Below are 27,248 nucleotides of genomic sequence, written 5' to 3'. Positions count from 1 at the left end.
CACCCGGCCCGGGTGATTTATTCCTTCATCTGGACTGGCGCAACATTACACTTTGCAGGTCAAACTTATGACTCAACAGGCTCAGGGAGGTTTGGTAGAGCCTCTCCACCACCGCCCAGAAATCCAAAGCGGTTTCCAGGCGAACCAACCAAACACCGTCTCCTAGGTCCGCCGCTCCCGCGGACGGGTCTGTATCAAAGACCAAAGAAAAGACAGCGACCCTTTCTGCTCCCACCCCTCTACGCCAGCAGCATCCAGTCGCTTTTCTGTTTGAGGCGCTCGACGCCTGTGATTGGTCAAGAGGAGGAGCGGAGCGGAAGGAGCGTTCCGGGGTGGAGCTTGGAGACCTGTCCGTCACGCGCAGTTACCAGGCATTCAGGCTAGGACGCGGCCGGGACCGAAGGAAAGGGGGCGGGGCTCGGCTCTGCTGCGCCTGCGCGGTAGGCGTTCTCAGTAGCAGCTGCTGCTGCCACCACCACCTCCACCGCCGCCGTCGCCGCCGCCGTCGCCGCCGCCGCCGGTTCCACTGCCTCCTCCTCTCGGCCGCGCCGCGTTCGGGGGTAGAATTTGGAATCCCTGCTCCTCGGAAACAATGAAGCACAGTTCGAACGTGCCGGCTTTTCTCAGCAAGCTGTGGACACTGGTGGAGGAAACCCACACCAACGAGTTCATCACCTGGAGCCAGGTACGGACCACCGGGCAGCGGCGGCCTCCGAGCGTCCGGAGATTGAACGAACCCCCGTCGGGTCTCCGACTCCTCTCGGGGCCGCTCGTCTTGAGGCCTGGGCGGCCCGCGGCGGTGTCCGGCCGGCGGCGCGCGCGGCCTGGGCCCGGGCCCTCGCGGGAGCGGGCGGAGAAGAGGCGGGGGGGTGGGGTGGGTAGGACCCCGGTATTGTCTACGCCGGGAGCATCGCGGGGAGAGCGGGGGGGGGACCCCGGTATTGTCCTCGCGGGGACGGGAGGAGGGAGGGGGCGGGGGCCGCCGCGAGCCGCGGGGGAAGGGGGCAGTGGGGGAGGGGCGGCTCCTAACGGTTCCGCCAGGTCGGCGCACAGACCCGGCCGGGACACGGGCCCCCTCCCGCCCCGGTGGGGGGGTCGGCGGAGGCCGGGCAGCGCCCAGGCCGCGGGGACGCGGCCAGCCTCTTGTGCGGCAGCCACGTTCTTGCACACTCATCCTCCGGCCTCCCCCGCGGCCCCGGGGATGAGGACCCGCCACCTCCGGCGGGGTGGAGGGGGCGGAAGGGGGGTGTTATCCAGGGAAATGGTTTTCCTGCGCGACCCGACTCCACGCGCGCGCCGCACACGCGCCCGCGCGCGCGCGTAATCACCACACGCCCCTCTGTGCGCCTCGTCAGTCCGTGGCAGGGACACCAGCCTGGGGGAAGTAGGTTGATGATCCACAGCGGGTTTGGGTTTCTGTTTTTGTTTTTTTGTAAGAGTTATCGAATAGGAAAAAAGTAGGCAAATAATCGAAAATGTGTCTTTCGTGTAATCTTAAAATCATAATAAAAATGCTACTGGACAGTCTAGTAATTTCAGAGCTAAAAAAAAAAATCACTAAATGGTTACCAGCCCAGGGATAGTGGGAATGCCTCGTTCAGTTTGGTCCTCTCCCGGCTTCACCAGGATGATACTGACCTTAATCAAGCCCCTTATCCCATCGGGCCTCCGTTTCAGGTCCACAGATGGACCATCGAAGAGAAGAGGTGACCCAGACCCCTCGTAGCCACGACTAAGATCCTAAGCCAAGTAGTTAGAATAGTCTGTTTGGTGTAGTATATATTCACTGACTGTTGGCATCATTTTGTGTGTGTGTGTGTGTAGATTGTATTTCACTTAGGGTATATAGTCACCTACTTGGGCATATGGTCATGCTTACAGTTCTTGAGAAGAATAGGGAAGGACTTGAAGAATGATGCCTGACAACTCTTATATGTTAAGTAAATATTGCCTCCTTTTTTTTGTTCCTTTTCTGTTACACCAATTTCCAGTTTTATTTACTTTTTATCTTAATCTGTTGAGTATCTGAATCTACCCCACCATTGTATTTTGAACCTTGTATTAATTAGACTCGGTTGTTCAGTTCTTACCTTGAGTTTAATTTTTTTGTAGTCCGTATTATTTTCTGGGATTTTAACTTTTTTTTTTAATCCTTTCAAGGGGATGCTGTGTTGTAAACATTGCATGAGTTCTTTTTAGTTGTACAGTGAGAAGTAAAATAAGAAAGGCAGCTACCAGCATGTACTTAAAATAAATAGATGTCTCATGCTTTCCCTCAGTCAGAAGGATTAAAAGTTGACAACGAAGTATCAGCTCAGGCTGGTGCTCAGCCATGAATTTATATTAAAAATTTGACTGTGATAGTCAAGCTAGCATACCTTTTGCACTGTCTAGAATACTATCTACCTATACATATTCATAATTGGTTTTAATTACAGTATGTTGTGAGCAAGTCTAATAGGTTCTCAGTTAAAATATTTTGGATTTTTACTTTCTAAACAATATTAAATGTGGAGGATATCAGACCAACCCATGTGTATTTAATTTTATGAAATCTAAACTGAATATATAAGCCATTTCATTTTTATCAATCCCCTTAAGTCTCAGCTCCTGTTTTGTTTTGTTTTTCCTCATATGCCAGTAGAACAGTCAGAATGTAGAGGTCAGTCAGGTGAGGTCAGTGACTTTGCTAGATCACCATTAATTAGATGTTCCTTAAGTCAAGAACAATATCTGAAAAATGTAATGGGACAAAGAAGAAAAGAAGTTATATTTGAACAGAATGTTAGAGATGGATTTGTAGGCTTGGTCTAGTTAGATTACTTAGCTGTAATTGTATAGTTAACTTAGATTGGAGATGAAACTTTAATAAATATTTTTGAACATTTCCTATAGTTCTTTTAAACATGGCATAGTCCTAAACAGAGGGCATGAGTTAAGCTAGAAGCAACTAAAAAAATGTGATATTCAGACAGAGATTATGGAGAATGAACATGAATACTGATATTTAAAGAACAATTTTTACGATTAAATTTGATAATCTGTATATTGAATTGAAACTGTAAATGAAGGAAAGAATTGACAGGTCATTGTTTTGTCAGAGTTCCTACCTTTGTTTTTGAAAATGTTCAAAGAGTGATTTCTGTTGAAGACCTCACACAGATTTCTGTCAAGTTTTTATGTTCCCTGTGGCATTCTCCACTAGTACTTTCCTCTTAAGTCAGCAGATGGATCACAATACACGTAGGCAAGAAGGAACAAAACCAGAATTCTTCACGGGTGTCTGTGGGATGAATTTAGACTTCTCAATATCCTAGTATTAGTGAACATTCCAACAATTGTTGGATTATTTTAGTATTCTAGACTGAAAATAAGAAAGGTCACATATGTAGCATCTAACATTCAACTTAGACCAACAGAAAGTTTGAGAGATTTATTTACATTTATCTTTATTTGTACATGTAGGAGAGATGAGCTGAGGTCTTAAGGAATGGATGGTGAACATTAAGTTACAGACTGAATTAAAGTTATAAATTTCTATTCTGAAGAATGTTTTTCATATAGTGAGGCTGAGCATTAGTCTATTAGAATATTTTGAGTATTCAACAGGAAGTACCAAGAGGTTTAGACACTGGCAACGCCAGCTGTTACTACTTCTTTGAAAGGCTGCTAACATTCGTGACAAGCCTTAAGAAGGTACCAGTCTGTTGGTAAGAGCTCTTTTTTTTTTTTTTTTTCATGCTGAGGAGTAAGGGAAAGTTCTGTGTTGCACTACTTGATCCTGACAAGACACAGGATGTTAGGAGTAATAAGAAGTATATGTAAGGAAGAGTAGATCTCCATTTAATATAAACACAAGTTGAAAGTCTAAATATAGAATACAGTCCATTTGGCTAAAGATTTATTCAGTAAGTTAATCATAAATGTTTTATTATGCATCCGTTAAGATTAGTCAGTGTGTTAGATACTACAAATTCATTCAGCAATGCACCAAAGTGCCTGCCTTTATGGAGTTCACATTGTAGTGGAGAATATTGATTAAAAAAAAAAAGCAAACACACTAGGAATATGATTTCAGGTAGTAATAAGTAACCCAAAGAAAACAAATCAGGGCCAGGAGTTTAGCCTAGTAGTAGAGTGCTTGCCTAGCATGCACGAAGACCCAGATACCACATACATACAAAAAAGCTGGGATTGGTGCTTTGGCTCAAGTAGTAGAGCTCTAGCCTTGAGAAAGCCCAGGAATAGTGCTCAGGGCCTGAGTTCAAGACCCATGACTGGCAAAATAAATAAATCACCATAAACAGAAAGTGTGTGTTAGAGTCTAATTAGAACCCAACAATCTACAGAATATTTAGAATGAGAGGTTTAGTAAAGTAGCTATTTCAGGGAATTGGAGTAAAGAATAGTTCAGAGCAGCCATTGTTAATAGGGCTGAGACAGAATGCTTAATTAAACACCCTTCACTGAAGATTAAGATGCTGATCTTACTGAAGAAAGTGTTCCACTGAGCAGAGGTCACTGGAGTTATTCTGGTGGACTTGATTGGAAATGCACACATCAGAACTCTAGGGCACCTACATCTCATATAGGCCAGTCATCTATTTTATAAATAATATGACATTATTACCAAAAAGCCTAATATATTATCTGGCCCTTTAAAAGTGTTGCCAACCAGGGCCTGGAGTTTGGCCCAGTGGTAGAGTGCTTGTCTAGCATGCACGAAGACCTGGGTTTGATTCCTTGGTACCACATGCATAGAAGAAAAAAAAAAAGCCAGAAGTGGTGCTGGAGACACTAGTGGTAGAGCTCTAGCCTTGAGAAAGCTAAAGGACAGTGCTCAAGCCCAGGACTGGCCAAAAAAAAAAAAAAAAAAAGTGTGTTGTCAATCCTTTACTCTAAACAGGAGTTCCTAAGGAGATACCTTACTAGAGACATTGTTTTGACATGTACCGGTAGACAGTGTAGTAAGAAAAATTGTTCTTTTGAGTAATTCTTGAGAGCTAACTTGCATTCAAGATTTTGCCAAGGTCATAATAAAATCAGAAAGGAGAACTTCTTCCTCCTCTATTTATCTTTATACTATTCTCTGCTGATAGACAAAGCTTGGCAATATGACAGAAGAAAAATATCTAAGAGATTCCATTCCATATTTTAACAAAGAATGAACTTGGAATGATAATAACTGACACATAAACTGAGTGAGATTTGCGGATGTTTTAGGACAGTTGAAGAGGCAAGTCTTTCTGTAAAGTTGACTTTTTTTGTTCTTTTATCAGTTATCTTTAGGTCTTCCATTCATATTTAGTTTTTTTTATGGCATCAGGTAAAAGTCCAACTTTTATGGTGTTGTGTGTGAACATTGAGGTTTTTAAGCTGCCTTGTTCTTCCATTGAATGGCTGTGGCATTTTTGCTAAAATAATTTTTTCTGTTGATAAGTGTATTAATTCCAGTTCTGTGTTGTTTTAATGACAATTTGGTGTGGGGGAGGGGTGGTAATGGGAAAAATAGTAGTGATTATTAATCTAGGAGCCAGATACCTTATTGAATTGGTTTACAGTTTTTCATTTTCTTGCACTGAAATGCAATTATGTCTAACAAAGATAATATTAAAGTGTTGAGTCTCAAATATAACTAATTGCATAAATTTAAAATACTGATAAATACTTGTTAATAGTATTTTAGCAAATTATGCAGCTTTTGGCGTAGGGTTTACATCAAAGTTTAATTGCAGCCAAACTAGTAGCTTACACTTAACAACGACCGCCTCTTAGGAGGCTAATTAAAATGAAGGTCAAAGTTCAAGGGCAGCCTGGCCAGAAAAATTTGTGAGACTCCTCAACTCATGACTTGGCCCAATAGCATTCGCCTGTCATCCCAGTGCCATATTGGAGGCTGAGATAATTAAGATGCTTCCAGGCCTGCAGAAAATTCTAAGATCTTTATCTCTTACAGGGAAACTGGACATTGTAGCATGTATCTGTGATTCCAGCAGAAGTAGGCACATTGTAGTTCAGGTATACCCCTAGGCAGGAAGTCAAGACATTGTACAAAATTCAAGCACAGGCTGGACCTATTAATGTATGGCTCCAGCATAGCAAGTGTGAATTCCTTGGTTCAAAACTCAGTTCTACATTGTAAAAAAGTAAAAAAGCAAACAACTACAATTGCTAGTTAATAGAAATTTGGCTTTTTTTTTTTTTACTGCCATTATCAAGGAAAGAATGTTGGTATGAAAATATCTAGAACTAACCTGGGCAGGTTTTTGAATGTGTGTGTGTTATGTTTATATATGCATACATGCATATGTGTTAGAAGACCTTAATTGATCCTTTTTGTTTTGTTTTTAGAATGGCCAAAGTTTTCTGGTCTTAGATGAACAAAGATTTTCCAAAGAAATTCTTCCCAAGTACTTTAAGCACAATAATATGGCAAGCTTTGTAAGACAACTAAATATGTGTAAGTAGGATCTTCTGTTTGTTTTATTGTTCTCAACCACTGATTTAACCATCTTTTTTTTAGACTAACATTTGATTTTTTTTTTTTCAGATGGGTTCCGTAAAGTGGTGCACATTGACTCTGGAGTTGTAAAGCAGGAAAGAGATGGTCCTGTTGAATTTCAACATCCTTACTTCAAACAAGGCCAGGATGACTTGTTGGAGAACATTAAAAGGAAGGTGAGATGTCATGAACATAAATTTAAACTAGGCTTTAAATGTACCTTGCCAAGATTTTCGTTTAGCTGTTGAAATGAAGACCATAGATATTATAGGTGAATTAGTCTAATAAAACTTTATAATTTATCTCTTGCCCCCACCATTTGCCTCCTTGCTCATTATACTGAGGTCTCAGTCCTCAAACTTTTTTGTAAGTAAGCCTAATATGTCAGCTTTCCGAAGAACTTCTCTGTACTGTAATTCCTTGTTCTGTATTGTATGCCCATAGTATTAAGTCCCTTTGCCATAACAGGCATCAGTATTACTAATCCTAAAAATTAGATAGACCATGAAAGAAAATTGCTTGCTATGTAGCTATTACTGCATGCATTTAATTAGGTGGAATGTACAAATGAAGAATTTTGGCATGGTTTGTCAGAAAGAAAAGGAAAATGGTCTTTAAGTTGTTTCTGTTCCTGGACACTTAGAAGTAATTATCCCTTGCTTTCTCTCCTACCAAACTACAAAATTTATTCTTTTCTTAGAATTCTGTCCTATACTTTTTAAGAATTCTGTCCTATACTTTTTAAGACCAGATCTAACTTCTTTAATGGGATATAAAACCCTCTTAGAATTACAGTTATGGATTTTTAGTACACTTTGATTATCTAAATCTACTTTTTGAAAGGTTTCAGCTTCAAAACCAGAAGAAAATAAAATTCGCCAGGAAGATTTAACAAAAATTATGAGTAGTGCTCAAAAGGTTCAAATAAAGCAAGAAACTATTGAGTCCAGGCTTTCAGAATTAAAAAGGTAAAGTATTTTCACAAATAAAATCCTAATATAGAATACTAAGTATGTGTGTCATGGATTCCAGTTATTTGCTGCTTTAAGTGCTATTGTTTTTCCACACATATTTTCTTTAGTTTGGGGGAAATTAGAAAAAAAGAAGCTGTGATAGACTTAATCTTAATTTTACATTGATCAAAAGTACATTTAAACCTTAGCATACCAGAAAAGTCCCGTTCTTAAGTCTTGCTTTTGAAACAGTAGATTTATAACTTAGTGTAGAAAATATAGAGTACATACAGTATTCATATTCAAACTGGGGTCTACATTAAAAAATCATAACTATCCATATTTTTTATTCTTTTTGTTTTTTATAGCTGCTTCTTAAAATTCCTTGACATGACCTACTTCTCAGGAAAAGTAGGACACAAAATAAAGGAAGAAAAACACACGCGATAGTTGCCCTATTTGATGCTTATTTTACATAGTCTTGGAAAAGTATTATTCAAAGTTTTAATTTTCAGAAACATACTTTTTTAAAAAAAATTTTACTACGTTACTAGGTAGCACTTTCCTACCTTACCACAATAATAGCTTGTATGTATTTTATGTATGTTTACTTGTCTTTTATTAAGTAGCTGAGATTTTTTTCTCTTTAATAATTGCTAACAGCTTGAAAGTTATATTTTTAGATGTTTTCTTTCCTGTATCAAATGTGGGGCATTTGTTATTCCTTCCTGAAGTATCTTCATTAAAAATAATCTGGCATTTTGATTCCTTGTTTGAATAACACTTACTCTTTCCTTTTTAACATTTTTCTGTAAGTATTTATGCCATTACTGTATTAAGTTTTGTTTCCTGGCTTCTTGTTGGCTAAATACTTTGGACTCATTTTGCTCCCAAGGAAATTATATCTCTGAATCTTTCTTAAATGTTTTTGGGGTGGTACTAGGCTTAGAATATTTGAGCTATATTCTCAGCCCTTCATCCTTGAAATCCTAGTCCATCTCCTCCTACTTTATTATAACAGGAGAACCTCTTTAAACTTTAGTCTGAAAAATATCAGTAATTAGTAAATGATTAAAAGTCTTTTTCAATGTGTGAATGCACATCTTTTATAAATGTGCAGATGGAAGAAGGTGTCATTTGTAGAGATTAACAAAAAATGAAAAATTTAAGTGTTTTGTTATTGGATTATCATTCTTTTATCTTTTTACAATTGTACTAATATTCAATAGCACAATTTCAATTTTTTAAAGTCATTGGTTTGATTACGGTTATTTATTTTTTTAAACACACAGTATTAATTTTTGCTTGAGACAATATATAGTTTTGGAGTTTGGCAGCCTGGTTTGTCTTTAACATTTATGGAATTGTCTCTGAGATTCTCATTTCTGAGCACCTCATTGTCCTCATCTACAAAAATATGATAGTGTTTCCATTCTTGGCAATGTTTAGAGAAGGATTTAAATAATTAAAACACATAAAATGCTTAGCACACTGCCTAGAGCATAGTAAGTGCTAGGTAAATGTCACTTTTGTTTTATAAGTTGAGTCACAAGGTCTAAAGTCAGTTTGGTAGCTGTAGTTTAAAGGTTAGTTTATTTTTAAACATAAAATATTGAACTAGGTGGTCAAAGCACTAAATTGCCTACTACTAAGTAAATGTAGGAATATATGTCTTAAATTTTATGTCCGTATCTCCATAAGTAATAGATAATAATGGAGTGATTCTGGGGTTGTATTAAGATATCATGATAGAAATGTAATTGAACAAGTTTTGCCGGTCTCATATAAATATGTAATATAGTAAAAAGCCTCCAACATTTATTTTTGGGTGAGGTGGGCAGGCATTTGGTTTTGTAGTTTTGAGACAGAATCTTATTATGGTAGTATGTATCATACGCTAAGTCTACAACTCACTCTTGCCGAGGCTGCACTTGGTTTCATGATCTTCTGCCTTCTAAGTACGTCTCTTATCATTTTTTAAATTAATGATTTTGCAATTTGTTTTTCTGATTAAATTTTATTTCGTTTGATTTTTAAATAAATTGTAACAGTGAGAATGAGTCTCTTTGGAAAGAGGTATCAGAGTTAAGAGCAAAGCATGCACAACAGCAACAAGTTATTCGAAAGGTAAGAATTTTGTTTTCTTTGTGACTGTAATTCACATTGTTTAGTAAATCCTGTTTATGAGTAGCCAATAATTGGGTTTAATTTGTTATTTAATAATTAGTAGTATGTATGTATACCATAGTATATACATACGTTATAGTATGTATATACATACATACATGTATGTATATCTCTACAGATAAGAAATCACATTAAGACCAGTTACATACATGCTTTTTAATACCATAACCCATTTTCTCATTAAGATGATTAATCCATATTCTCAGATATTGTTTCAGTGGCTTTTAGTAAATAACATTTTGCCTGGTAGAACAGTTTTAAAATAATTTGTGCTGAGTAGCTTAACATGCTGCTAGTTTCTTAGCATATGCTTATTATAAAATAGTCTTTGTGAGGTTTTTGTGGATTTTTGCTACTTTTTTACTGGAATAGCTATAATTTTTGTATTACTTGACCAGATTATAAATTCAGCAATATTTTTCATTATATGTATGCCATTATTAGTCTATGCATGAAAGCAAATAGTGTTGTAAAATGAATTCTAGATACTAGTATAGTATGTAAGCTTAAAATTAATGGTATTGTGTGCTTGTGACTTCATCTTTGTATATCGACTTGCTAATAAGAGATGAAACATAAAATCCATTAAGTCAGCTATTTCTTTGCTTATGAGTAAACTAGACCAAGCAGTAGGTCTTTTTGAAGATGAGAATGGGGAGAGCTTGTTTCTGCTTAAAAGGCCCTTGACCTACAAGTAGAGCTATGACTGATAAAATCTTTATCTAGTGAAACAAGCTTAGGGTAGAGAGGAATAGCACTTGGAGCCTTGGCCTGTAGTCAAGAGTAGATATGCTAGTTTTCTGTGTTTTTAATTCATAAAATGAGGAGTGAATAAAGTTGGATGCAACTTGAATGTTGAACTAATTTTTAAGCCTTCTATGACTACAATATTCTTTTAAACTACTTTGTTTTGTTGTTTTTTCTTTTTTTGGTACTGGGGATTGAACCCAGGATGTTGTACTTACTAGGCAAGCACTTTGCCGCTGAGCTACATCCCAGCCTTAATTTACAATATTCTTTAATCTCCTTTTTTTTCCCCCTGAAAGCACAGCACAGATAGTTTGTAAAAATGGTTACATTGCAGTTCAACTTTTTGTGCATGATAATATTGTTTGCTTAAATTAGCTTTTGTTGGTTTGTTTTACCTCTGATACTGGGGCTTGAACTCAGGGTAACACTTACTAGCAGGTGCTCTACCTCTTCAGATGTGACTGCAGTTTCTTGCTGTTTTTGAAGTAGAATCTTCATGGTAGAGCTGGAGTGACTGATTCTTCTACTTGTGCTTAACCATATCACTGGGATGCATGGGCCACTGCACTCAGCCATTGTGCTCTTATCCCAAGAGAAAAAACAGGCACAAACCATAACTGCACCCAACCATTACTGAGATAGAGTCTGAGAAACTATGCTGGACACTAGCCTCATACTTTGATTTTACATTGATCAAAAGTACATTTAAACCTTAGCATACCAGGAAATTCCAGTTCTTAAAACCACACATTTAACAACAGGACCATTTCTACAGGTAGCATAAATATCATTGGTTGTCATGCATTATATAACTTCCACTCACACATAAATTCCCAACTGCTGGTACACAGCTCAGTCCTGTCATCCTCGCTACTTGGGGTGCACTAAGTGGGCTTGGAAATTGGGGTTATACTTGTCAGGTACCACCACTTGGACTTCAAGTTCCAAAAATAGTTGCTATAAATGACTCCTGGGGACAAGGGGGTGTAATCTGTACTTATGATGCCGAAGTATCTAAAAAGAACTAAGATAGCCAGGTGCCAGTGCCTCATGCCTATAACCCCGGCTACCTTCTGGAGCTGAGATCTAAGGATTGTGGCTTGAAGCCTGGGCAGAAGTCCCTGTAAGACTTGTGCCTCCAATTTACCACTCAAAAACCAGAGTGGTGCTGTGGCTCAAGTGGTAGAGTGCGTGAGCACAAAGAGGCTCAGGGATGGTACCCAGGCCCCAAGTTCAAGCCCCACAACTGACCAACAAAAGCTAATAGAGTATATATTTAGCTGGTGATTCATGTTCTTATACCTAATCCACTAATGGTTTTAGAATTTTAGTGTAACATTCATAAATTTTGAAAAACAAGCTCTGGGACCTCCAGGATACTGAAACAAAAGCCATATAATGAATGATTGTTGTCCTTAATGTACTATGTTATCTTTCATCTCCTTTGCTGTCTCTTGGGTATCTCATATTGTTATCTGATATATTGAATTTATTTCTATTTGGTTATTTGAAATTTGAAAGGGAAGGGGGGAAAACCAAGACGGGGTAGGGGGATTTGGGGGGGGAGGGTGATGGGTACCAAGACATGTGAAAGGGTATCAATGTATGTGAATTAATGCACCTTCTATATGGCAAATATCATGTAACCCTTTTATTAATTACAATAAAAAATTATAAAAAAAGAACAACAATCACACAAGAAAAAAAAATTAAAAAAAATAAAAACAAGCTGGATTGTCCAAGGATAACCTACAAACCTAAGGTTTGTCCTTGTTTAGAGCTGTTTGTATTTTAACTTGAATTAACAACTCAAGGTTGCTAAAGATGTTGTAAAGTATATTGAAAGTTAATTAAAGCAAACCATTTAGTTTCAGTAGTCTCTTTGGAGCGAGATACACAATGTTTCAGGTATATATAGGTATTTTAATGGGTAACAGTATTTTAATCATGTAATATACATTTCACAGAGCTCAGAAGCAAGTCTTCAGAGTCTATCCTTCAGCCATTCTTGGATTTTATTCATTATCTCTCAGTGATACACTGCTTTTCATAGTTTATCTTTTTAGCATTTTTATGTAGGAAGTTAACAATATATACCATATATACCACACATATATCATAAGTAATGGTTCTTATATATCAGTGTCAACAAGAATGCTTACTAAAACATGTTATCGAGTTGAACCCTTGAAATTTTATACTCAGTAATTCTGAAGTAAGGCCGAGAATTTATATGTCTACCATGTTCCTAAATCACTGCTGCTGGATTAGGCTAAATTTTAAGAGACAATGCTATAAAATATGAATGCTTATATGCATATTTTGGCCAGTTTAATAGATTTCCTTATAAATTTAATCAGGTGTTACAATTAAATCATGTGATTATGAGCAGCAAAAAAAATTTGGCAGATACATCTCAACTGTAATCTTGATAACTTTTTCTAACTTGAAACTTTATGATCTCTGGGGAAAATTAGTGATTTCTTTGGCCCCATAATTATATTTCCCATTATGAAAACAATTTTGCCTATCATACCAGTTTATTGTTGTGCCTCATGGTATAAACTTTTGTAAAGTATAAATAAAATGTGACTTCAACAAAACAAAGAACTGACTGACTGGATGAGTATTTTTTATTCATAATATGCATACAAATTCCAGTGTCAGTGTGTAAAAAATAATTCAACCTAGAATAGAGAACATCTATCATCTGAATTCATAAGACTTCATTATATAGACTGATTGGTTCTGTAATGTGTTTTTATTTATATTTTTCAGATTGTCCAGTTTATTGTTACATTAGTTCAGAATAACCAGCTTGTGAGCTTAAAGCGTAAAAGGTAAGTTTTTATGATAAAACATTTTGATGTATACATAGATCAATAGTTTAGTGTGTATAACTAGTAGTATCTGAACACGAATGTCCTAGATTTGCTGAATGCATGCCTGTTGTACCAAAAAGACAGCTATTGTTAAGTTATATTGTTAACATCTTAAGACTTATCTTAAAGGTTGAGTAACCTTTATCTGAAATGCTTAGAATCAGAAGTGGTTTGGATTTCAATTTTTTTCAGGTTTTGGCGTATTTGCATGTACATGAAATATCTTTGTGATGTGAGATATAAGTCTGAACTTGACATTTCTTTGTGTTTTATACACACCTTATGCACTTAATCTAAGGTAAATTTATACAATATTTTAAATATGTGCATGAGACAAAGTTTATATATTAAGCAAATGAAAGGGCTGGGAGAATCTTTTTTCCCCCTGTAGGGACCCTGGAAAACTTGAGTGTTGTGTGCTTGAATTTCATATGAGAACAGGTGAATTTTCCACGTGTAACATTATGTTGATGCTCAAGAATCTTTGAACTCTGGAGCATTTCAGATTTTGGGTTTTTAGAATAGTGTTAACTTGTGTTTTCTTAATGTCGACATCTTTCTTACTTTTTCAGGGTAAGGATGCCCTTGTGTGCTAACTTTTCAAATATACATATGGTTACTAAAGAATCAGTTTTCTTTCATATTAGCATTTTAGAGAAGCATTAGAAAATCCAAGTGAAAGGAAAGCTTAGGAAAAGAACATTGGTCAGGAAAAAAATAATAACAATTTATTTTATTTTATCTCTTGCATAAGTGATTTTTGGTTCCTGTTGGCATATTAAGTACTATGGCCCATGTCACATTTAAGCCAGAAGAATTAACTGTCAACAGGCATAGTTGGCTATTGGCTCACACTTGTAATCCTAGCTGCCCAGTAGGCTGAGATCTGAGTATTGAGGTTTAAAGCCAGTTCAAATAGGAAAAGTCCTTAGACTTACCTAATTAACCACTAGAAACCTAGAAGTGGACTGTAGCTCAAGTGGTAGAATGCTAGCCTTAATAGCAGAAGCTAAGGATGTTTTTACTACTTAGGCCCTTAGTTTAAGTATTGGCATAAAAACAAACGAGAAACTATAATGGTAAGATTTTGTTACAGTTTATGTTTAGAACTTTGCGGCTTTAATTCTACTTCCATTAAATAGTATTCCCTGTTTACTTTTAGTATGTAACTATAGTTTATAAACAACTGTATGGTTCAGTAGACAGGTATCTTCTGGAGTTGTTTATATTGTATTTAACAAAAGTTACGTGGGAAAATGGAAAACTAAAAGTCTTAGTCTCATCCCCAGTTTCTGTTCCTAAGATACATAAAATCATTTGTGTGCTTTCTTGCTGAAGAATTTTATTTGCTAGTCAAGTAAACTTTAATCATTATTTTTGCTTTCTGAATATTCTTCTGGTTTCTAGGTCTCTACTTCTAAACACTAATGGAGCCCAAAAGAAGAATCTATTTCAGCACATAGTCAAAGAACCAGCTGATAATCACCATCATAAAGTAATTTTTAATGTATATTTTATATTTATTTTCTCAAACTAAATTTTATTATGGCAGTATTTCAAAGAAGTTAAGTTAATGTAAGTGTTTATTTCGTAGCTCTATTAAATCATTAAATTTGTTATTACCTGCTTTCAATTAAAGTTAAAATTATTGTAAATATAGTTGTTCTACTTGCCTGTTTCCAAGTTTGTTTTTCTATTTAGCATTGTTTCTATGCTGATTATATATGTATATTTGTATTTATATTTATATATAAATATATATTTATATATATAATTTTTTTTCAGTCCTGGGTTTGAACTCAGGGCCTGAGTGGGTACTACTGTCCTTGGATTGTTTTCAAGGCTAGCTCTCTACCACTTGAGCCACGGCTTCTTTCTGTGTATGTGATACCTAGGAATCAAACCCGGGGCTTCATACATGCTAGGCAAGCACCGTGCCATTAGGCCATATTTTCGGCCCTTCATTTGTTTTGAAATGTTGTCTGTGTGTGTGTGCTTGCTTTGAACCCTGGACTTTAAATGTGCTAAGCACGCACTGTACCACTGAATCCAGTGTAGCTGTTTTTAGTTGGTGCTACTTTGGGGATTTTAAGCCTGTAAAAATTGAACATTGTTATTATAATTGTATAATTTTTATTAGTTGTCTTCAACTTTTTTGGTAAATATGCATTAAATGGGCTGCTTTGCTCTAGTAATTTTAAAACTTTTGTTTTCCTTTGTTTTTGACACAAGCTGGAGAATTTGTCCAGCTTTCTGGCAAACTGCTTCTACCACTGAGCTACTATTGTTACATTTAGGTCATAGAATTCTTAAATATTGCTTTGGATTTTATTACTGAACTAAGAAAATGACTTTCTTCTTGGACAAAGTAGTATTATATTTAAGAGGGACTCTTAGTCCCTCTTAAATTTCTAAATAATCAAGTGTATCAGTCTTGCTTATAATATTGAAAGTGAATGTTAAGCTGATATAGATTATTAACTAACTGGATTTATATATTTTAAACTACTTCGATTTTACCCCTGTAGTTCTGGGCTTGAGCACAGGGTTATGCAGTTGTTGTTTTTGTTGTTGTTGTTGTTGTTGTTTTCATTCAGGCTAGTGCTGTACAACTTGAGCCAGTCCTCTACTATGGCTCTTTGTTAGTTACTTGAAGATGAGATTTTGAGGATTTGTCTGTCTGTCCTGGCCTTGTATTTCAGTTCCCAGATCTGAGAGCTAGGATGGTAGGCAAAGGCTCTGACATACAACTGTTTCATATCTTTTATGTCTTTTAACTAGTGTTGAACCTGTTTTGTTATAATCATTTTTACATTATATTTTTTATATTACAATAATTTTGGGTTACAGAGTTGGACTTTTTTTAATTGATAACTGGCCTGGTGAATGTACCTGTATCTTAATAAAAAATTTAAAACTATGTTAAAAAATGTCAAGTTGACATTTAGCTATAGAAAAATTGAAGCATTTCTTCTTGATGAAACCATTTAATAAGAATAAAACATATCAAACAGCAGTTTGTGGCAAAATAATTCCTATGCTGACACATACCTGAAAATGCTTGAAAGTCTTTTTTTGGTGGGGGGGTTCTTTTCATGGGACTTGAACTCTGGGTCTGAGCTCTTCAGCTCAAGGCTACTACTGCCCTACTCCTTGAGCCACAGCACCACTTCCTGTTTTCTGGTGGTTAATTGGAAATAGAGTCTCAGGGACTTTTTTGCCATGATGACTTTGAACCTCGATCCTCAGGTTCTCAGATCTCAGTCTTCTGAGTAGCTGGGATTACAGGTAAGAGCCACTGGTGCCTGGCAATGTTTGCAAGTTTTGAGAGATTAAAACTTTTTTTTCATTTTTTTCATTTTTCATTTTCTTTTGCTCCAATCTTGGGGCTTCAACTCAGGGCGGAAGCACTGTCCTTGGACACCTTTTGCTCAAGGCTATTGCTCTGCCACTTGAGCACTCCTTCCAGCTTTTTCTGTGGTACTGAGGAATCAAACTCAGGGCTTCATGCATGCTGGGCAAGCACTATAGCACTAGGCTGCCTTCCTGGCCAAAATTTTTGTTTTTACTTTTTAGGTATTAAAAGTTAGAATCTCAGTAGGCTGAGATCTGTGGATTTCAATTCAAATCCAGCCTGGGCAGGAAAGTCCATGAAGACTCTTAACTCCAAAATACTACTCAGAAAAAGCTGAGTAGTAGAGTACTGTAGCCTTGAGCAAAATGAAGCTCAGGGACAGCACCCAGACCCTGAGTTGAAGCCCCAGGATTGACAAAAAATAAAAGTATGTTAGAATTTGAAGATTTTTCCATAGAAATACTTTTCAACATGTTGTCTTCAGGATGTATTACAATAATAGTAGTAATTATGTAGAATGCAGATAAAATGATTCATGTCTCTGAGTTTGTATCCATTAATATAAAAGTCTAGAGAAAAGGACCTTGTTATTTTGCTTATTGTATCTATAGTAAAGATGTAATTATAAGTATTATCTTTGCAGTTGTTTTTTAAATGATACCTTTTATAGTCCTTTTGATTTTGTTATTTTTCCCTATTTCTTAAGGTGCCACACAGCAGGACTGAAGGTTTAAAGACAAGAGAACGAATTTCTGATGACATCATTATTTATGATGTTACTGATGATCATGGAGATGAAGAAAATATTGCAGTGATCCCAGAAACTAATGAAGATGTTCTATCTGATACCTCTAAGTAAGGAGCTTGTGAGATAAAATTTGTGAAAATGTTGTCCACTTTTCTAATTAAAGTTCTTCTGGAAGAGTAGTACGTACCTACCTATCTCGTATTTAGGTTATTTAACTGGAAAATTAAGCCAACTTATTAAGTCAGATAAAACCGTTCCCACAAAGAAAATAAGTAATGATGAGTTGATCCTTAATTTTGTTTTTGGAACTAAACTTTTGTTGATATTTGTGGCTTTGTATTTTATGAACTATCAATATTTATGATTAAGCGATCTACCTAAGAAATACAAGCCTCTTGATATATGTTTTGAGAAATTTCTATGGAGAATAGTGGAAAGAGGGAATTTATTGAATTTGTCTTAAATTGTAATTGGTTCTTCTTTCTTGTTTTACTGATCTAGCTGTAGCCAGTACCCTGATATTGTTATTGTTGAAGATGACAATGAAGATGAGTATGCACCTGTCATTCAGAGTCTAGATCAGAGTGAACCAGCAAGAGAATCCTTCAGTTCAGGAAGTGATGTCACCAACCCTCTGATGTCTAGTGCTGTCCAGCTAAATGGGTCATCTAATCTGACCACAGAAGATCCTGTGACCATGATGGATTCCATTTTGAATGATAACATTAATCTTTTAGGAAAGTGAGTGCTCATATAGATGTGTAGAACTAATTGTTTTCTGAACTTCACATTGTATTGTATTTTTAGTTCAGATGATAAACTTTGCCTATCTGTTTTTCTGTTGGTTAAGATTGAGCCTCAAAATGAAATGAATTAACTGAAGAGTAGACTTGGATTTTTTAATTTTTAAAAAAAGTTTTTGGCAGGACTGATGTTTGAACTCAAGGCCTGTGCTTTTTAGGCTGGTGCTTTACCATTTGATCCACTCTCAAACATTTTTCACTAGTGATTTTTGAGTTATTGTCTCAAATTTTAATGGTTAGACTGGCCTTGAGTCATGACTTTTTTTTACTCAACTTCCTGATAAGCTAAGCTTATAGTCAAACTATCTGCACCTGGCTAGTTTTGGAGTTTTTGTTTATAGTTCTTCAAATTTTTTAAATATTTGTTTCAGTGTGTATTTCTGATTGTATTTCTACTGGTACTATGGATTAGTATAATTTCCATTAAAGAACTTAGGAGACAAAAAGAAAGCCAGTATTCTAGTGAAATTAGTATAAAAGTGATTGGCATAGAAGTATTAGAGACTGAGTTTGAAGGTAAAAGTATATCAGACTGTTAATTGCAGAACACTGAAGTTTCTATAAAAGCTCCCATTCAAACTATCAGAAATCCCAAATTTTCAATGGAATATTTCAAATTTAATAAATGGTAAGCATACAGCAGCTAGTAAGGTAATGTGACTATAAATGTAAGAATAAGGAAACCTAATAAATATTCAATCTTAATCTTTTCTTTTTCCCCCTTAGAGTTGAGCTGTTGGATTATCTTGACAGTATTGATTGCAGTTTAGAGGACTTCCAAGCTATGCTCTCAGGAAGACAGTTTAGCATAGACCCAGATCTCCTGGTTGATGTAGGTACTCTGGATAATTTTTGCTGTACTGATAACTTATTCCTATTACTTAAAAACCAATACGTCTTTTTCTTGTTTTTATATTCTGCACTGTGTTTTTGTTTTGCATTTTCTTTCTTAAATGAATACTACCAGAAGAGATGATGATCTGTTTGGAACATTCAAGGAGTGTGGTCACTACTTGCACATTTAAGGAGTGTGGTCACTACTTGCCTTTGAGAAGCAGTTCACTTAATAATTAGTAACCTATTCTATTCTATAGTGCTACTAAATCTGGTCTTGTCTGGACTTCTTGCTGTGCTATTTTATTCTACAAGTAATGGCTTGTTGAATAAAAATCTGTGGAAATTAGAACTAGAAGTACCTAACTAGGAAACACCATGGGGACACTTTAATCCTTTGGAATTTTCCATTCAACTGTATTTTATTACATTTGCTATATTGTTTTATATTGTGTATCTTGTGTCCCAAGGCTTCTTGCTCTAATCCTTATCACTACCTGTATGAATTCTATTCTAGAAATGTTTGAACTGTAAATCTTTGTCTAACCATCTTTCTCAGTTCTCTCTTGCATTACACTCTTCATTCATACCTTATTCAGACTTTATGTAGTTCAGCCTGGTCCCGCTCAGATGAACCTTGATCTCTCTACTGTCTCTGACATTCTTCTTTTTTTCTGTCTTTATTCTGGAAAGGTTTCTTTTTGCTCTTTTCTGTATTCTTGCCTTATAATATAACTTCTCTAATCTCAAAAGATTCTAGTCTTGTTCTTTTAAAGGTATTTCAATGAGGCTAAAAGAATCTGTCCTTTTTTACCACTTCAGCCTTACTTTATTTCATTATTTCACTCTTTACATCTGTGTTTCTCATCAGTCATTGTCACATGATACAGTCACTCTTATGAAATTATCATCAGCACCACATATGATATAGCTTTCCTTCCTATACTAACAAGTGAACACTGTAAGTGAATTCTATCCACTCTTTTCCTACTCAATCTGAAGACCTTTCAGAATCTCTCTCTCTTATCAACTGAAGATGTGTCTTAAGTAGTAAGACACTTGCCTAGAATATCTCTCCTTTAGATTCCTCTAGAATGAAATCCTATAATTCTGGAGATTCTTGGTTGTTTTAATTCAACTTTTAAATATTATTTATATTAAATTTCCCTTGTTTTCAAAAAATAATTTACTGTGCCCTAGTCCTCTCAAAAGCTGTGGCTATTTTCAGTTCTGTGTGCTTTGAGGAGTTAAGCTAATTTATATTATTGTCATCTGCCTCTCAATTTTTTTTCCTCTGAATTTATTGTTTTCCTTCAGTAGATACAGATCTTAAAAATCAAGCATTTTCCCATTTTGCTTTGCCCTTTTACTATTCTTGTCTTCACTACAAAACTTTAGAAATTAATATTCTCTATTTCTACTCATTCTCTTTTGAAACTATGACTGTGAAATGCCTGGCTTTTTTACTTTTAACATTGTTTCCTAGGTATTGGGTTTTTTTGTTTGTTTTATTTTCCATAGTGAGTAGGCTGTATGTGTTCTGTATTTTTTGTTTGTTTTGATTTGGTTGTTTTCATAATCTAATGAGTTAGTGGAAGAAAGTTTGTTTAGAATCATACAGGACTGGATTCTGCTCCTGGCTTATGTTACTAAACATGGAAAAAAGTGTACATAGCTAATTCCTAACATGAAGGGCAATTGAAAGAATTCTAACTAATTGACACTGATAGTAGTATTATAATATTTTTGAGTATTATGCAAAAATTGATTTTGTTCATTTTAAAGGTAGTAAACTTTTGCTTTCTTTCGTCTCTTTTCTGTTTTCTCTAAGAGCTTTTCATCCTGCAGTCTTTTGGGCATTCTGTGAGACAATTTTGTATCTTCTTATTTTTGCTTCTCCTGTAAAGATACTTGGTTTTGTAGGATTACTCTGAAATGTCTTATCTCAAGTTCTTAATAAAAACAAACTTTTCTTAAATTCCAGTTTTTTGCCTTTGATATTATCAGTTGTATCCACAGATTATGTGCTTGAAATCAATTATTCATTCCTTAAACTAGCTATCTTTTTTTTTTTTTTTTTTTTTTTTTTTGGTCGTGGACCTGAACTAAGCACTGCCCCCGAGCTAACCACTTTGAGCTACAGCTGTGCTTCTGATTTTTGAGTGGTTATTATAAGATGAGAGTCTCATGGGTACTTTGTTACCAGGGTACGATCCTTAGATCTCAGCCTCCTGAGTTGCTAGGGTTACATGCAAGACCCACCAGCACCCAGCAGCTTTCTTCTTATAGTATCAAACATCAATATATCTACCCACTGAGGATAGTTGTCATAGAATTATCTTGATTTAATTTCCTTTATCTCATCTATTCATTCCTGTTTTTCCAAAGTAACATTCACAAGCCATCCCAACTTTGTATTTTTGTATTCTCTCATCTACAATCTTTATTTTATCCTTGAATTAAGTTTTACTGCCATCACTTTTTAAACTATCCTATTGTAGGTTGTCTTGTGTTCTGAGCTAGCAATAAAGATGGTCATATGAATAAGCGTACTGTAGTTTGTGGCTTCTGTAGAGTTCAGTATTGTGTTAGAATTCAGTTTGCTATTTTAGTTCTTCAGATGTGTTATAGTTTTTTCTACCATGTATCTGCTGGTAACACATGTAATTATTTCTAAGTCAGGGAGTAGGATGTGAGGAACAAAGATGGGAAGAAAGGAGTTTATACCACTGGCCTTTCTCTAGCACCTACCCTCTCGAGGAGCAAAGTGGAGGCAAAGATGCCCCTCTGCACTCATGAAAAGCGAGCTGACAGAAACTAGTAATCGTGTTGCTGTCTGCTTTCAAGACTATGAATCCCTAAAGTCTTCAGTGATCAGTAAATAATACAAAAAGGGAAGAAGAAAATAAATAGGAAAAAAAACAGTAATAGCTTTATTCCTATTGTAAGCTTTCAGAGAACTTTACGGAGAGTAATCAGTGTAGACAGAGTGGAGAAAAGATGTGCCCACGGATTCTCTACATTGCATTCTGTCTTTACCTCATGAACCATTTGCTCATTCTTAGAGAATACTAACCTAATGCCTACATTCTCTTGATCTAGCCATTCCAAAGTCTCTCATTACTGATAGGATCTGGCCTCATCAACAGTCTTGCTTTGCTTGAATTTAAGTATTTACTATTCAATTTGGACTTGGCTCATTCATTTCTAGAATATAACCTGGTGTAAATATATATTATTCCTCTCTCTCTTTTCCATTCCAAGTCCTAACTCTTTTATAGGAACTGATAAATACATAGCTTTATCAGGTCTTTTTGTTTGATCACATGTCTTTGTGTGTGTGTGTACTTTCTTCCCTTAGTCTCTTAAGTCCATAGTACTTTTAAGCCCTATCACCCTTTGTTAATCATATTGGATTGTATCTGTACATTTGTGGCTATTTAATGTTGGTCTTACCTTGTTTAGATTGTAAGCTCCTAGAGAGCAGGAATAATGTCTTAATGATGTTCATTATTTCTCAGATACTTATTTAATAAATTCTCATGGAATGACTGATTTTGAAGTTTATGACTTAAAGTTAACATTTATAAGCTGGGTGAACTAAGGAATAATTAGCACTTATCTTCCCTTAAAAAAAAACAAAACAGATATCCCACTTTGTCAGAGGGCTCCAATTGATGTGTGGTTTAAGTTCCACTGTCAGATTCTATACACTAATTAAAAGGTACTTGATGAAGGCTTAGTTATCAGAGCATAGGATTTAACCCTCACTTGCCTCATAATGCCAGAATCAAGTAGAGAGAAGAACTTGAAATAAAAACAAGTGGAGAATAATGAAGAAGGTGGGAACTAGAAAAAAAAAACTATTTTTTGTATTCTTAACATAAAATTTCATCTAGTGCCTTAGACCAGCTTGCTCTGCTTTTGTTTTCCTTTTTGTGCTCTCCTGATTTTATTTTTTAATGTAGAAACTTACTAATACAGGTCTGACACTTCTTCACTCAATATGGTTCTATAAAATTTTTTTCACATGCAGTTCTTTTTAAATTTATCATCTTTATAATTTGATCTTTTCTAGTTTGATCTAGCTTTTCACTAGTTCTATGCAAATAAATCCAACACATTCCATCAGTAATACAAAGCTAAATTATAATCCATGTCTCTCAGGAACCATCGCTGTGGAAATACGAAAAAGGCCTAGAAAGTAAATAGATAATATTACACTCAGTTACGAATCTTTTTATATACATTTTTACCTCGTTCTGTGTGAACAGAATAGTTAGAAAGTTAGCTTTTGGTTATTCTGTTTTTGCCTAGTACTCCTGGCACATGGGAGAGTCGCTCTCAAGTATGACCATATCTGCTGGGAAATCACCACCATTGGCCAGTTCAGGTATATCATTGAAATAAGTATAGAAAAGGCAGATTGAAAGAGTTTAGAATGACATTCTGACCTTTTTGTTTCTTAAGCTATAAAGATTGTCATTGAAGGTAATAACAGTACTGGTTGGGTTTAGCAAGTATTAGTAGGAGACTCTAGAACCAGCTTTTAATGAATATTAAGGGCAATTAGAAATAAATAGATGTTTGCAATTGGTTATTTTGTACAGCTATTGTCTTGACTAGTGTAGTATAGAATTTTAATGTAATCCATGTTGTATTTACACATAATTGTTTAGGAACCTTACTTTTCTTTATGGAGTTAATCAAGTCTGAGTTCCTGATCATAGAAGTCATGATTTTTGTAAAAATGAATACATGCAAATGAATGAATAAGTCATGAGGTTGAACTTTTCTGTTGTGTGAGGAACAACCCTAACTAGGGTTTTTACTTTTATTTTATTTTTTTTATATATTGGGGTTAGAACTCAGGGCCTTGCTATGCTGGGACTCTACCGTATTAGCTACACCTCTAGCTTGATTTTTACTAGTTATTTTGAAGGTGGATTCCAGCGTTCCTTCTTGTTTACAGTGGCCTCTGATCCTGTTTTGTGAGTAGGTAGGATTATAGGTGAGAACTATAAACCACTGGCCCCCTTCAATTACCTTTTCTTTAGTTATGTCAGTTTGAATTCAGAGTTCTCACACTTGATAGTCTAGCCAAGATACCACTAAGCCATGACTCATGGCAGATTTTCTGTATTTTTAGTTAGCTACCTGTATTAATTACAAACCTAAAACTAAGTTATTGATTATACATTTTGTATTTAGATCAGTTAAGCAGTGCCTGGCATACTTCCTATGTAAAGAGACAGCTAATATTTTCACATGTTCTTTGAACTACTTGGTGCTACAATTAAGTATAAAACTAGTTGTAGTATAAAAAGCAGTTTTAGATATGTAAACTAATTAAATAAAATATAAAAGAAACTTTCAGTAAAACCTTTTCTAATAAACATAATGTCCTTAATGTGGCATGTGGACTCATGCTTGTTTTTATAGTATAAAATTCCATGTCACCTTAGCAGTAAACATATATGATCATATTGTCAGTAACTGACATAATAGACCATGTCATAGGTTACATTAGTGAACATGCTTTACTGTACACTTATTATTAGACATTGAGCTATCCTTAGACTGTTTTCAGAGTAATTAATGTAACAAAATATATATTGTTCTGTTGAGACTTTTATTATAGTTCTAGTAACTGGCATATCATCTGTCATTCCAGTTTTAATGGATATATGACATGGTAGAAACTGGCATATCATCTGTCATTTTAATGGATTATGATATCTTTTCATTCAGTGTTCCTTAGTACTGCTATCTAACCATTACTAAGGAATATAAATTTTCATGTCAAATGATTCTATAGTTCTGGTACTCATGTTTTAGAGTATCCCTGGGAAGTATCTACTTTAGGGAGTATAAAAATTAATTTTGTTTTTATGTATTTATTGTGAATGTTAAATGGTGAAACATTTTTATTTAAATATTTGGAATGACTCATTTTATTTGATCATAAGGACATTATCATTTCTGGATCCTGAAAACTTATATTGCTTAATATTATGATGAATATCTGATGTACAGTTGCAGGAAGTACTTGTATAGATGTTAACACTATACATATTTAACCAGCATTCAGAAATGCAGGGTTTGCAGATATGGAGGAAATGACAGCTATTTTTAAAAAAGGACAAAAGAGAAAGACGAATCAACTCCTTTGCACCTCAGTTTGAACAATATTGAAAAAAATCATATGAAGAATTTAATATTACTAAAGGTTGAACTCATCTATGATTATCAGGGGTAAAGAGATTGTGGTTGAAAGAAGCGTTTAAAAGGTGGGGGGTGGGTGCGAGCTTTGAGACACTAAAATGACAAGAAGAAAACCCACCTCGACTTTGAGGCTTCCAGGACAAGGGCTAGTTTTAGTGATATTATCATTGTTATATATTTACCCAAATATAATTATCTTAAATGTTCTGTTTAGCATGAAAATTGTGTAATATTTGTTTTAGTTGATACTTTTAAAATATATTTAATTGCTTAAAGAATGGATTATCTTTCAGTTAGTAATTGAAACTGATTGTGTTTGATTCATCCCTATAATTGCCTTGTCAAATCCTGTCTATTCTACTATAGAAATACTCCTCATATATACTGCCATCCTAGTTCAGGTCTGGTTTTCTTCCTCTTGAAGGCAGATTTTTTAACTGGTTTGGTTACTTATCTCTACTGAAATTTCTAGTTCGTCTATCTTATGTTCCCCTTTCAGATAATATTTCATTATCTACATACTAAATCAACTTTCTAAAAATAATACTTTTCAGGAGTATAAAATGAGAAACAGCTATTTTTACAATTTTTTTCTTTTAGTCTGAGAATAAAGGAATAGAACCTACAAAGAACAATATAGTTCAACCAGTTTCTGAAGATGGAAGAAAATCTAAGTCCAAACCAGGTAGGTATAGAGTTAGTATTAAATTATGTGTTATTTTTTAGTTAGGATAGAAAAGAAAAATTTTATATTGAAACTAATGTAAGCCAGGGAAAGTCTTGTCATAATCAACAGTGTTATAGTAAGCTTGACTTTACATTGTCTCAAGTTTCTAGAATATAGAGAAAATTGAATTGAAAAACTGAAGTCATTTTTTCTTACTCTTGATCTAGAAGGACCCCATTTCTTAATTGAAACCCTTAAATTTTTCTGACTTTTATGTTTTAAAATTGGCTAGTAAATGTAATGTCATTTCTTGTTTGGGTATGTAAAGGTTTTTTCCTGATCTTTATAGATAAGCAACTTATCCAGTACACTGCCTTTCCACTTCTTGCATTCCTCGATGGGAATCCTGCTGCTGCTCTTGAACAAGGGAGTACAACAGCATCATCTGAAGTTATGTCTTGTGTAGATAAACCTATAGAAGTTGATGAGCTTCTGGGTAACAATGTGGACCCAGAACCAACCCAAAGTAAGCTTGTTCGCCTGGAGCCATTGACTGAAGCTGAAGCTAGTGAAGCTACTCTGTTTTATTTATGTGAACTTGCTCCTGCACCACTGGATAGTGATATGCCGCTTTTAGATAGTTAAATCCCCTGGAAGTGGACTCTACATGTACATATTCATCAAAATGATGAAGTATTTATTTTAAAGTATCATTTGGTACTTTTTTTTTTGGTAAATGTTTTGGTTTAATCAGATACTGTGGAATAAGCACCTTTTGCTTTTCTCACTAACCACACATTCTTGCAAAGCTTGCAAGTGTTACTCAGCTTTGGAGGTATACAAACTTAATACACATTATTGACATATCTTTAAGTTGGAGTCAATGGCATTTTTCTCTAACTTTTTACATATAGGATCATTTGCTCCAGTTAAAAGTTTTGTTTTTTGTTTGATGCAGTTTGCATCTGACTGTAAAGTCAATAGAACTAATAGTAAACCTAAAATTTTCTCTGTTCCAGTTATTTTTATCAAAAAAAATTTCACTTGGTTTGTTTTTAAAACTGGGAACATAAAGTGCCTGTATCTTGTAAAGCTTCATTTGTCTCTTGGTTCAGAAAAGTTCATTTATGTTCAGAGATGTTTATTCATCTTTTAACGAGAAAGGCAAAGTGTACACAAGTGTTCACTGATACGGTTCCAGCTCCTTAATATGTAAAAAAGACTGTGGGATGGGGTTGGAATCAACCCTGTCCACTTAGATTAGTATAATAAAAGTTTTCTGGTTTGTGTTTTTATGAAGCATACTATTTAGTAAAATAAATAGAATGAACATTGAGCACTG

General features: G+C 35.3%; 1 protein-coding gene across 2 annotated transcripts; it reads left to right on the top strand.

Annotated features, from left to right (window-relative positions):
• The first annotated feature begins 509 nt into the window (after positions 1–509).
• Positions 510–27,248, top strand: Hsf2 (heat shock transcription factor 2). 2 transcript variants are annotated; one of them, XM_090338204.1, is made up of 12 exons: positions 510–685; positions 6,352–6,460; positions 6,551–6,678; positions 7,346–7,470; positions 9,507–9,582; positions 13,171–13,232; positions 14,682–14,769; positions 17,336–17,484; positions 17,879–18,118; positions 18,907–19,012; positions 25,840–25,924; positions 26,256–27,248. In XM_090338204.1, exons 1-12 carry the CDS (start codon positions 593–595, stop codon positions 26,549–26,551), a joined length of 1,557 nt encoding a protein of 518 aa, XP_090194330.1. In that variant the 5' UTR covers positions 510–592; the 3' UTR covers positions 26,552–27,248. The 2 variants fall into 2 exon arrangements, with proteins under 2 accessions (XP_090194330.1, XP_090194331.1); XM_090338205.1 differs by lacking the exon at positions 26,256–27,248 and adding an exon at positions 23,332–23,407.

This window comes from Megascapheus bottae, chromosome 8 (genome assembly GCF_031878675.1).
Source record: "Megascapheus bottae isolate mThoBot1 chromosome 8, mThoBot2.hap1, whole genome shotgun sequence".
NCBI lineage: Eukaryota > Metazoa > Chordata > Mammalia > Rodentia > Geomyidae > Megascapheus > Megascapheus bottae.
Note: the sequence above shows the minus strand (reverse complement) of the source record. Positions and strands in the feature narration are given on the sequence as shown.

Bases quoted from the DNA above. Each gene is read 5' to 3' on its own strand.
- Hsf2 (XM_090338204.1), top strand. From the start codon at position 593: ATGAAGCACAGTTCGAACGTGCCGGCTTTTCTCAGCAAGCTGTGGACA. The intron at 6,461-6,550 runs GTAAGTAGGATC...TTTTTTTTTCAG, and splicing joins TGTAAGACAACTAAATATGT to ATGGGTTCCGTAAAGTGGTG. The intron at 25,925-26,255 runs GTAGGTATAGAG...TGATCTTTATAG, and splicing joins AAAATCTAAGTCCAAACCAG to ATAAGCAACTTATCCAGTAC.